The 12,731-nt window shown below is 37.0% G+C and overlaps 1 protein-coding gene across 3 annotated transcripts; it reads left to right on the top strand.

Annotated features, from left to right (window-relative positions):
- Positions 1–3: 3 nt before the first annotated feature.
- Positions 4–11,106, top strand: ube4a (ubiquitination factor E4A (UFD2 homolog, yeast)). Of its 3 annotated transcripts, none has more exons than XM_042739486.1 (20): positions 4–133; positions 741–908; positions 990–1,166; positions 3,527–3,639; positions 3,752–3,904; positions 4,035–4,194; positions 4,281–4,483; positions 4,574–4,765; positions 4,864–5,197; positions 5,293–5,419; positions 6,016–6,323; positions 6,691–6,823; positions 6,914–7,104; positions 7,192–7,292; positions 7,402–7,515; positions 7,711–7,885; positions 8,058–8,238; positions 8,315–8,462; positions 8,572–8,729; positions 9,349–11,106. In XM_042739486.1, exons 2-20 carry the CDS (start codon positions 782–784, stop codon positions 9,482–9,484), a joined length of 3,231 nt encoding a protein of 1,076 aa, XP_042595420.1. In that variant the 5' UTR covers positions 4–133; positions 741–781; the 3' UTR covers positions 9,485–11,106. The 3 variants fall into 3 exon arrangements, 2 of the variants coding, with proteins under 2 accessions (XP_042595420.1, XP_042595419.1); XM_042739485.1 differs by having other exon boundaries at positions 51–184; XR_002019991.2 differs by lacking the exons at positions 8,572–8,729; positions 9,349–11,106 and having other exon boundaries at positions 51–184; positions 8,129–8,238; positions 8,315–8,456.
- Positions 11,107–12,731: the final 1,625 nt, after the last annotated feature.

Below are 12,731 nucleotides of genomic sequence, written 5' to 3'. Positions count from 1 at the left end.
AAAAAAAAAAAACATTAAAAGAAACAGCCGACAATGTCTTGTCCACTGCTGATGACGTCACGCAGAGCGTATATTCTGGATCTGTTGGACTGGATCACAACATCGGATTTTCCACATTTCAACGCGAAACCTGGTATGGCATGCTTCCACGTTGATATATTTCAGCGTACTTCTGCTATTTAAGGTATTATTTACTTGACGTTGTCTTGAGTTGCTGTGTTTTATGAACATTGCCAGCCCGCTGTCAGTTACTAAGCGTGTTGCTACAGTAGTTAACTTACTCAGCTAGCTTAAGACACCTGACAGCTAGCAAGAGATCTGTCAGTGTCTCTGACAGCTTTAAAGCTCATGTTTATCTAGGTTTACATTCATTGCACATCTTTTGAGGACGCTTAGTGTCTGTCTGTTGTAGTCTGATTCACTGCTGTGATTAATATGACACGTTTGTGTAGCAAGTTAGCATACTTGACACTAATTTGCAGTCATGCTGGTTATTGTGAGGTCACTATTGATCTATGTTGTGCTTTTATGTTGCTTGAATATGACTCACAGGTGAATTAATCAATTCATGTTAATTAATGACTCATCAGAAGAGTAAATAAATTGTTATAGGGAGTCATTTTGCACTTAAATGTACAGTGTTTTTTGCAGATGGACTTTATGATGTACCTAGATGGATCTCGGCTGGTCTTGGGACTTGGATTAGATGCTAGCTCTAATTCACACATTTTTCCCTACAGGCTGTGAAAACACATGTTGATGGAGGACATGCTCCAGGGAAATGACAGACCAGGGCAATAACAATCAGAACATCTCACAAAACCCCTTCGCAGCGCTCTTCAGTTCCCTCGCTGATGCAAAACAGTTTGCATCCGGCCAAAAGCAACGGCGTCAAGCTGAGCAACAATGTAAGGTCTTGGTAATAAGCAGCGCTCTACTTGCAGGATAGCATTAATTTAATGGCTCTTTGTAATTGTTTTTCTCTACAGCTGTAGATTCAGGAGAGAGCCATTCTGAGTCAGACAACTCTGTGTCTGACAGCATCGATGACAATGATGACTCCGTGGCAGAGATCAGCCGATCTTTTCGCTCACAACAGGAGCTCTGTGAGCAGCTCAACGTCAACCACATGATCCAGAGGATCTTCCTCATCACTCTGGACAACAGTGAGTGTTTAACACCTGCTGGTTATGAGAACTGTCTGTTTACTGACTGTGATTGGTTTTAACTCCAAACATATCATTTTTTATATGATCAATGATCATAAATATACACTACCATTCAAAAGTTTAAAGTCAGTAAGATGTTTTTAAATGTTTTGAAAGATGTTTCTTATGCTCATCAAAGTTGCACTTATTTGATTGGAATACAGTTAAACAGTAATACTGTAAAATAGTATTACACTTTGAAATAACTATTCAAATAACTTCTATTTTAAAATGTATTTTATTCCTGTGATGGCAACGCTAAATTTTCAGCACCCAATACTTACAACACAATCCTTCATAATTCATTATTGAGTTGATGCTCAAGAAATATTTCTTAATATTATCAGTGTTGAAAGTTGTGCTGCAACTTTATTTGTGGAAACCGTGGTAAAGAGCAATATTCATTTAAAATAACAATCTATTGTAAAATTATAATTGTCTTTACTGTCATTCTGTCACTAACACATGCAGCAAACACAAATATTGTATTAATTATAATTCTAAGAAATGCACAACATATAAATAAGAGTTCAGTGGAGCTAACACCAGCATTTAACATAGTATGACTTTGTTTCTTTTATCCTACTTAGTTTTGCATTTGCCTAATTTAGCTAGCTTTTCATATTAGTTTATATTGGTTTCATATGACTGGATGCAAAACATTTTCTCTTTTTTTTTTAAATTTTTTTTTTATTAATGCTGTGGCAGTATGGGGTTTTAACAAAAGCTGGCTATCCATGCAAAATAAACATGATTTTTTTTTTCAGTGCTACATGATTAGAGAAAAATTTTTAAGAAAATGTCAACACCCATACTGCACTGGGCTTAATTAGGCTATCTGTGGGCGGGGATAAAAAAAAATGCTGAAGTACGGTCTGTAGTTTTCACAGAAAGCTGAAGTCTTTTGTTGAGAAATAAATGGGGATATCTTGGTGCAGGTATCATGGAAAAATAATACATTGTTTATTTACTTATACTACCAAACATTGTAAAAGTACTAAGCTAGTTGATAATCAGCAAACTTACCCTTTAAGTGTGCTATTAGTTTCATTTATCATGGTTTCCCCTGCTGTTCATAACCCTAGCAGAAGAGACTTGACACATTTTTGGATATGATAACCCACCAGCTGAGAACTTTTTTTTTAAAATACTTTCCATAATTAATCAATTTCATGTGCATGCTGAAGTGTATTTCTGGATAGTTTGGAAAGAAATTAATATTAGATTGCAGATGACAGATGTCTTGATGATCTCAGTTTAGGTGATCCTATCACGATGACATGCATTTTCCAGGCAGTGCTGCAGATGACCTCATCCACTGCAGTTTGGCCCATTTCGCCATTTTTGTTTCTTTCATTTGTGTCTTTATCTTTATCCTCCACATCGATCTACTGTCCATCCCACTGGTCTGTTTGCCATTCAAATCTTTATCACAGTTTGCATCAGTTGTGCTAAAAGGAAGGTTTTGAAAATGTGATATCTGAGCCCCCTGTAGCCCTAAATTCTAAACTACTTTTCAAAAGTTAGAGTACAGTAAGGTTGAAAATGCTATTATTCAGCAAGGTTGCATGAAAGTGATCAAAAGCGTCAGTAAAGACATTTATAATGTTATAGAAGATTTCCATTCCATTACAAGTTTCTATTGATCAAAGAATCCTGAAAAAAAGTAGCACGGTTTCCAACAAAATAATGAAGGGAAAGTTCACCCAAAATTAAAAATCTGTCATCATTTATTAGGCCTCATGTTGCTCCAAATCTGTATGACTTTCTTTCTTCTGTGGAATACAAAAGACTAACTGTTTTGCTTTTGGTTACTATTAACATCTATTGTATGGGCTGGAAAAAAACTATCAAAATATCTTCTTTTATGATCCAAAGAAGAAATAACATAAGTGGGAGTTAATGATGGCATTTTTATTCTGGGGTGAACCTTCCCTTTAAAGAACTGTATTCAACATTGATGATAATAATAAAAAATTATTATTGAGCACCAAATCAGCATATTGGAATGATTTCTGAATGATAATGTGACTGAAGACTGGAATAATGGTTTCTGAAAATTCAGCTTTGCCATCTCTGGAATAAATTCCATTTTAAAATATATTAAAATGGAAACCATTACTTTAAATTGTGATAATATTTCACAATATCACCGTTTTTCCTGTATTTTTAATCAAATAAATGCAGGCTTAATGAGCATAAGAAACTTCTTTCAAAAATATAGAAAACCCCTAAATGTTTGAAAAGCAGTGAATATGTGTGTTCAGAATATGCACTAAGAATGCATTTATTGTTGTATTAAAATAATATCTTTCCAGGTGACCCCAGTTTAAGAAGTGGTAATGGCATCCCGCCACGCTGTGTATACCTTGATGAAATGGCCGCTGATCTTGATGGCCAGGACTGGCTTAACATGGACACCATAGAACAGGTGTCATTCTTTTCCAGATTTGCATAATATCAGATAAGTTGTATACACACAGATATGCACACGTATATTGTGAACTTTGAATAAGAATAATATTCCTTATTTGCTCCTCCAGGCTTTGTTCAGCAGGCTGCTTTTGCCGGAGCCGGGAAACCATCTCATTTACATGACCTCCTGCAGTGTCGTGAATCTCTCCGCAGATCGTGATGCAGGAGAGAAACGTGCCATACCGTACCTTTACGCTTGCTACCGTAGAGCTAAAGAGGAGGTATTTTCTACAGACGACCTGTTCGGTTAAGCCAAAAGAATGAAATGTGGCTGCTTGTTGCACTGTTTATTCCCTTGATTGCATTGTTTGTGCTTAATGCGATGTGTTAATGTTCTTCAAATCAACACAGATCACTAAAGTCCCAGAGAAGCTGTTATCGTATGCAGTGCACTGCAAAAATTTGAGTGTGTCCAATGCCCGCACTGTTCTGCTGACCCCAGAGATATACATCAGTCAGAATGTGTATGAACAGCTTGTGGACCTGTTGCTGGAGGCTGTGAGAGGAGCCCGTAAGTGTCACATCTGTGGTCATACGATAAGGTCCTGAACCAATTCCATGTGTTTGACTTTGTTTGTGTTGTGATGAACTCTGCAGAGTTTGAGGAAGTTGTGGAGTTTTTGGAGGAGGTTATAGCTAGTCTGTTGGCTGACCAAGAAGTGCGGTCCTTCAGGGAGGTTATGGTGCCAGTGTTTGATATTTTTCAAGGCCGGGTCAAAGACTTAGACCTTTGTCAGCTGCTGCTGTATTCCTACCTGGAAATTCTCCTGTACTTCAGTCGGCAAAAGGATATTTCTAAGGTTCGAAACCAGTGCTCATTAATGCTAATGTCATTGCAGTTTCTTTCATATAGATCAAACATTTTTTGGATGATAATATTCTGAACCTAGGTTTTAATGGAGCATATTCAGCCCAAAGATCCTAACAGTGGGATTCAGTATAAGAAAACACTTCTGGGAGCAATCCTGAATATTTCTTGTCTGTTGAAAACCCCTGGTGTGGTTGAGAACCATGGCTTTTTTCTCAATCCTTCTCGTTCCAGCCCACAGGAAATGAAGGTTCAAGAGTCAAATATACACCAGGTGAGCACAAAATTTAAAAAAAGCATGGTTTTCAAGGTTGATGACTTGATGAAGCCAGCCACTTATTCCCTTTCATTTCTTGTCTTCCCCTATGCTAGTTTATGGGGCAGTTTCATGATAAGCTGTATCAGATCCTGAAAAACTTGCTTCAGCAGTCCAGCGAGACACGCCACCTGCTGCTCTCGTGGCTGGGTGGCTGCCTGCAGGCCAACATGGGGCGGGCAAAAATCTGGGCAAACCAGATGCCTGAGATATTCTTCCAAATGTTCGCTTCGGACGCATTCTTCTTAAATCTGGGCGCTGCACTGCTCAAGCTCTGCCAACCGTTTTCTCGACCCTACTCGCCCAAACTCCTGACCTTTAACCCCACTTACTGCTTGCTTAAGGAGCTGAGTGAGGAAGAGCGGCGTAACAGAAACGTGCATGCAAGAGGTGACTGGCCTGTGCTTCACCTACCAGACCACTACCTTTCATTTCTCTTCCGAAATAACAATCTAAACTCTATAAAAATATACCTCTCCGTACAGGTCTGGACAAGGAGACATGTCTGATACCTGTACCCCCTCAACAAACGGTTGAATTTGCCCAATCATACAGCCTTCTCACAGAAAATCTCATCCTTACACAGCTTACCCTGTACCTGGGCTTTCATAGGTATAAAGAGTAATAACACTCATATATTTAAGTATATATATGCATTTATTTGATCAAAAATACAGTAATATGAAATAACTGTTTTCTTTTTAAATATATTTTAAAATGTAATTTATTCCTGTAATGGCAAAGAGTTGAAAACAGTTGTGCTGTTTATATTTTTGTTAAAAAATAAAATGAATGAATAGAAACTTCAAAAGAAGAGCATTTATTTGAAATATAATTCTATTGTAACAATATAAATGTCTTTACCATCTCAATTTAATGATCAATTTAATGTATTCTTGCTCAGTATTCATATCTTAAAAAAAAAAAAAACTCACAAGTTATCAGTTTGAATCAGTCTGACAAAGCCTTTAGAGAGTTCAGCAAATGCTTTGTCAGACTGATTCAAACTGATAACTTGTGAGTTTTTTTTTTTAGTTACTGAATTAACATCTAAGTATGTACAAAAATACTATTATTTGATTGTTTTTTCTTTTAATGTATATAGTTAGGACTAGTTATGGGGGTGTAGTGATGAACCCAGCTGCATTATGTGGGAAGCACTGATTTGCAGAAAATAAACATATGCTTTAATGGTATTTGTTTGTCAGACTTCATGATCAGATGGTGAAGATGAATCAGTCTCTACACCGGCTGCAGGGGACGTGGCGGGACACGCAGCTCAGTGGAGGCCCAGCAGCAGCAGAGCTACGGGAACAGTTTGAACGCCTCATGACAGTCTATCTCTCAACCAAGGCTGCTACCACGCAGCCTGCAATGCTACAAAACTGCCTCAACCTCCAAGCCTCCTGTGCCGCCCTGCTGGTTCAGCTCAGCCTGGGCAACCAGGGGCCTGAGCACATCCCTCTCAACTTTCCCTTACCTGCACTAGAGAACAGCCTGCTATGCTTTGTGCCAGGTATCCCCCTAAGTTTTTGTGTTCCTTTTCAGTAAACAGGCTCGTTTCCACCACTGAATTAAAAAAATAAATAAATATATATCTCATAATTTTGACTTTTTTTCTTGTTAACTCACAGTTGAGAGTTTATACCTTGGAACTGTGAGGGAAAAAAAGTCAGAGTTGTGAGATAGAAAGTCGCAATTGCTTTTTTTTTAATTCTGTGGTGGAAACAAAAATGTGAGAAGTAAACAATTCAGAGGACAAAAGAGGCAAAATTGTAATTAAAAAAAAGTCTGAATTTTGAGATATAAACTTATAATTGCAAGGAAAATTTGGATTGTGAGTTAAAAAGTCACAAAAAGTCAATCTCTTGACACTTTCACAGAATTCTTTGCTGAAAACATGGGCGATTTCTTCATATTCCTCCGCCGCTTTGCTGACGAGGTGTTGGAGTCCTCGGCAGAAAGCTTAGAACATGTCCTGACCTTCATCACTGTGTTCATGGGCAATGTTGATAGGTGTGAGCCAGAGTAATGCTGAGTTTCTCGCACTTTTTTTTTTTTGCATTCCATGTGGTTTGTTGTTTACTCTGGGTTATTTACTCACAGAATGAAGAATCCTCATTTGCGGGCAAAGCTGGCAGAGGTTCTTGAAGCTGTGATGCCCCATATGGAGACTCTGACACCTGGCGCTGTCCAGCCTATCATGTTCCAGCGCCAAAGGGTGTTCAGCACATATTGCCATGCACCCCAACTTGCTGAAGCCCTCATTACAGTGTTTGTGGATATAGAGTTCACTGGTCAGTTTCTGAGTTTTTTTTTTTTTTTCTGGTGTTAATTTGATTGTAACATCCTATATTCAGTTTTGTCAATGGCTTGTTTCTCAGGTGATCCGCATCAGTTTGAGCAGAAGTTTAATTACAGACGACCAATGTATGCCATTCTGAAGTACATGTGGGGAGAAGAGAGCTACAGGGAGAGCATTAAGGTGAGAACCAGACCGATGTTTTAATATTATAAATAATATTTAGGTTGCTTTGAAATTTTGTTCATCCCTTGCTTGTAATTTCACACATAAAACATTTGTTTCCTCACAGCGTCTTGCCGATTATGCATCTGAAAATCTTGAAGCCATGAATCCACCACTCTTCCTGAGGTTTCTCAATCTCCTCATGAATGATGCCATCTTCTTACTTGACGAGGCTATACAGGTACTTGTCTGCCTAGGCAGATTGCTTTTGTTTTATGCAAATCCCAACTATTTATACTGGTACCACATTTTGTTAGTTCAATTTAACTTGGTTGTTCAATTACATTAACATATTAACCTCTAAGTAGTTGATATCAGGAATATTTAATTGACTGATTAAAGATGTGATACTCACACGTGCATCTGTTCCTTCCAGTACTTAAGTAAGATCAAAATCCTCCAGCTGGAGCGGGATCGGGGGGAGTGGGACAGTCTGGCCCCTGACGCCCGCAGAGAGAAAGAGTCTAGTCTGCAGATGTTTGGACAGCTGGGTCGCTTCCACAACATCATGTCAAATGAGACCATTGGCACCTTGGCTTTCCTCACATCTGGTAAGAGACGTGCAAGAAACCAAATGCACTAAAATATTAACACATCACAGATTTTGGTCATAAACTATACGACCAATTTAGACCTGAACAGAAGGGTTTTAAATAATTTTTGGCTGAAACACTTGGCTTAAGTGTACAAAGACTTTATGTACTTTTCATTTTCCCCCTCCAGAGATAAAAGGTATTTTTGTTCATCCCTTTCTTGCTGAGAGGATCATCTCTATGCTCAACTACTTTTTACAGCACCTGGTAGGCCCCAAGATGGGCGCCCTAAAGGTGAAAGACTTCAGTGAATTCGACTTCAAACCCCAGCAGCTAGTGTCGGACATCTGTACTATTTACCTAAATCTGGGGTAGGCTCCTTGATTACATATTTCTTTATTTTTTTAGGAATAATATTAACTGTTATGAATGCTGTTTTGGCCACAGAGATGAAGAAAATTTCTGCGCCACTGTCCCAAAAGATGGAAGGTCATATTCACCCACTCTGTTCTGCCAAACTGTCCGCGTACTCAAGAAAATCAACAAGCCTGGCGTCATGATTGTATTGTTCAGTCTTTTAGCAGATAAAATTAAGGTTAATTTAATCACTGTGCATGTTTATCTTAGATACACACCTTTCACAGGAAGTCATGGGTGTTTAAATGTTAAATGGTAGCCTTGTTGATCTTCTGTGTCTCTTTCAGTCACTTGCAGACAGGCATCAGCGAGAAGAGGAGACCTACTCTGATGCTCCTGATGAATTTCTGGATCCCATCATGTCTACGTTGATGCTTGATCCGGTGCTGCTACCTTCTTCAAATGTCACAGTGGACCGTACAACAATAGCACGACACTTACTAAGGTGAGACGTGTATCAGGTTTATTATAGTAAACTAAAACTAAAATTAAACCCAATAAAAAACATGTTCATTACTTAAAATAAATGTTAACTGAAAATGAATTTGAATAACTATTTCAGCTTGCGTTGTCATTTTATTTTAGTGAATTTAGTAATTTTATTTACTTGATGTACTAAAATAACTAAAACTGAAATAAAAATGAATAAAAACTATATATACAGTACATATTAAAAAAACTGCTAAAAATTATATACTATTATAGTACATATTACATTTTTGAATTAAGTTTTATATTTTAATTTTAGTTTTGGTTTTAGTGATTTTGTTATGCACATTTGTAATTTTTGTATTTGTAGTTTTTGGTTTTATAAATAATTCTATATATATTATATATATACACATACATATATAAATTTATTTATTTATTTTTACTTTTTTTTAAATATAAATAAAAAAACTGATATAAGTACAATAAGTAATCAAACTTTTGATTTTAATATCAATAAAAAAACTCAGATTTACAGACAACAATTCTAATAGCTTTAGTTAACAGTAACAACACTGTTATTTGATTAGGTAAAGGTTTTAATAGCGGTGTTGGTTTTGTCTTTTTTGTTCTAGTGACCAGACAGACCCTTTCAACCGCAGTCCGCTCACCATGGACCAGATCAGGCCCAATATAGAGCTCAGGCAACAGATCATGAAGTGGCTTGCTGATCATAAGCAAAGCAACCAGCAAATGGGACCCAGTGGCTAAACCACATCACTCCCTTCCCCCAGCACGCAAGCATGCTCTGAATGACTAAGCCATTCAGATGTTTCTGGCCTCTCTCATACCGCTTTGAAACAAGACCATTTAACCACATTCGGAGGAGCACGCCTGCATTCATGGTGTAAGCGTGCTCCTCAAAGGTCAAATGCAGATCTCCAAATGCCATATCACTGTAGCATATTCGGCTATCTGTTCTTTCAAACTCCTCAGAGGTCTGAGGTCTCTGCAGACAGAACTCAATAACGGGAGTCACTTTCTCTATTACATTTTGCCTTGCAAAGATGTTCACTGTGGGAAATGAAACTTGGGTTTATAGACAGATAACAGCATACATGAGGTTTGCTTACCTGTTCAATGCATTTGCCCTACCTCTGACTCATATGCATGCAATATTTGATATGCATCGCTTATTTGCTAACTTTTTAAGTTAGAATATAAGCAGCGTACCTCATTTGATACTAAGGAGGAAGAGTTGTGGCCTCATTTGATATTAAGGAGGGAGTTGTGGCAGTGTTGATTAAAATATCAAAGCAAACCATCATTTGCTAACATCATCAGCATTATATAACACAGAGTTTCCGTTTTTATAGTTGTACCTATTGGTGTTAAAGGCATCTGTGTTCCATAACCCAGCAGTAACACGTCCGATTCTTCGTGGAATGGTCGGTAGCTTTACCATTTGTCAAAATGCTTTTGTTCATTACAGACATTTTATGCTTGAAGCTCAAGAAGCATTTGCTGTAATATGCACTTTTATGAGACTCATTAAGAATATTGAGCTCTTGTTGAAATGTTTAGAAATACCCCTTGCATACTTTACAAGAATCCATTGTGTCTTTTAACAGTGCAATATGTCCTGAGTAATGACTTCTTTGACTTCTGAGTCAGCCTTATGACATCCTCTCATGCAGTGACATCATGTCAGTTGCAAAACTGCATGCTCTGGGTGGATGGACCTTGCTACTGACATTTGTCTTAAAAGATGACATTGATAAGATACTGTCCAATCACTGCTTTTGGTTGTGAGAGAGTTGCATTAGATTGACCTGTCAAGTGGTGTAGGGTATGTCTGCATTTTGATTTTCACTGAATTATTTCGTTGAGTGTTAGTTGGTTTTAAGTCTGAAATTATTTATTGCCTCATATTTTCAAGACCTCACTCAGTCAATAAACCTGACCCCATGAATTCTCAAAGCAAACTGAATGCTTTAAAGCCTGTTGGGATATTTCTGTCTGTTAGATTGTGCATTTACTCACTCATTTGTCTCTTTTAACACAACTGAATTGATGGAACTTGTTTTTGTTAAATAAAATTTGAGTTAATATCATTATGGACAGAAGTCATATAATGTACATTCTAACATGTCTCTCTTGAATATAGAACAACCAGACTTTCTACATTGGTCTTAGATGAATGATTCTGCTAACTAACTAAAATCAAACTGCTGCAAATAGCATGCTTTCTTGATGTTAATTTTATTTTTGTTGGCAACTTTTTTTTAGTTGTATATTAAATGTGCTAATGGATTTATTGCACAATACTGGATAAAAACAAATCAATGTATTGTAATTAAAATTTTCACAATGAAAAGCAGTGATGTGTAAATGTTTTTAATCTTTTTTTAAAAAATATATAAATATTAAGTCAAAAGCTTCCATGGATTTATTGTAATTTTGTGTTTGTTTATTCACTATACATAATTCACTATACATAGGCTATGTGTGTGCTGAGAGATTTAAACTTGAAAATTTGAAATTTCATAAGATTTCTTAGTTAAAGCGGCAGTCTGTAATTTTTCTCTCTTTTTTTGGTTCAAAATGATCTAAAATCAATTATTGAGCAAGTAAATAACCAATCAGTGTTCAAAACACTCTCCTTAACTTAGCCCGATAACGGTAAGCTTGTAATAATGTTTTCTAATTTGAGTGGTTCAGGTTGGTTTTAGTGGGCAAAAGGAGTTTGTCGCTGTTTCTCTTTGCATCATTACGGCACGTCTGAAAGACGAACATAAAGAAGGAGTCTCGGTTAGTGTCAGCGCCGATGGCCTCGTGGGGCGTTACGCTCCGGGCGTCCCGAGTTCGAGTCCTGGCTCGTGGACTTTTCCCGACCCCACACCTCTCTCTCACCCACTTTGCTTCCTGTTGACCTACTGTCCTATATAAATTAAAAGGCATAAAACGCCAAAAATAAATCTGGAATAATTAAACTTTTTAAACGGTGCATGATGGTAATGAAACAGGTAAGTGACTGACATTAGATTATATTCCAGTTTTAAATGAGCATCTGATTACAGAAGGATTAGAATGAATTTACAAAAGATTTTTATTTAAAAGAGAACGAATTCTAATGAACATAAATTGCTTTTGGAGGTTAAAAGAACATTTTTTAAAAAAAATTAAATTCTAAAGGTATGACAATTAGAGATTAGACTGTGCAGAAATTAAAAGTTACAGATAACGCTAATACACACTTAATAGTAGTCATGCAATGTTGATGTTGTTAACATGAACAATTTGAGAACAAGTATAACAAATCATTTGCATGGTTTGACAATCTTAGATAACTTCGCGACTGTTAGATTTAATAGCCATTGGTAGTACAATTTATTGTATATCTTTTTTTGTTTGTTTTTTTGGTTCGTTGATCAGAACAAAACTGGCAGACATGTTACTTATTTGTTGATATGACATTTTCTAGTGAAACTTCTTATTTTGGGGGCATATTTCCAAGATGTAGCATCTGTAAATCCGAAGTACAGAATATCCACACTACACCTCTAAACATTAGATTAATCCGCACAGAGGAGTCAAGAACACAACCCAAGTAAAGAAGATAATTCCACAAATAACTGCAATTGCAGGTTTCAAACAGAGATGGTGACAAAGTGGAAAAATTTACGGACAGCAGCTTTAATTTCTTGCTTTATGGTATTCAATATAATATGCAGTAGTCAGCTTTACCTAAAAATGCAACCTCTGTCTTTAGGTCGCTGTAGAAACTTTGCTTAATTGCTTCAACCAATGGCGTGAGCTCAGGGCGGGGCTACCTGTTTCCCTGACAAATAGTAGATGGGGGCGTATTCAAAGAAACCTGTGCGGAAACAGTCACTATTTTTGCAATCCCATTTATTGACGGTAGGGGGTGCAGAAATTACACACTCAATTTAATGCAATTTCTACAAACTACAAATATATCAGAGGAAAAACTGTTAAATATAAAAAAAAATTAAGC

This window comes from Cyprinus carpio, chromosome B15 (assembly GCF_018340385.1).
Source record: "Cyprinus carpio isolate SPL01 chromosome B15, ASM1834038v1, whole genome shotgun sequence".
NCBI lineage: Eukaryota > Metazoa > Chordata > Actinopteri > Cypriniformes > Cyprinidae > Cyprinus > Cyprinus carpio.
This window is presented reverse-complemented; position numbering and strand designations above follow the sequence as displayed.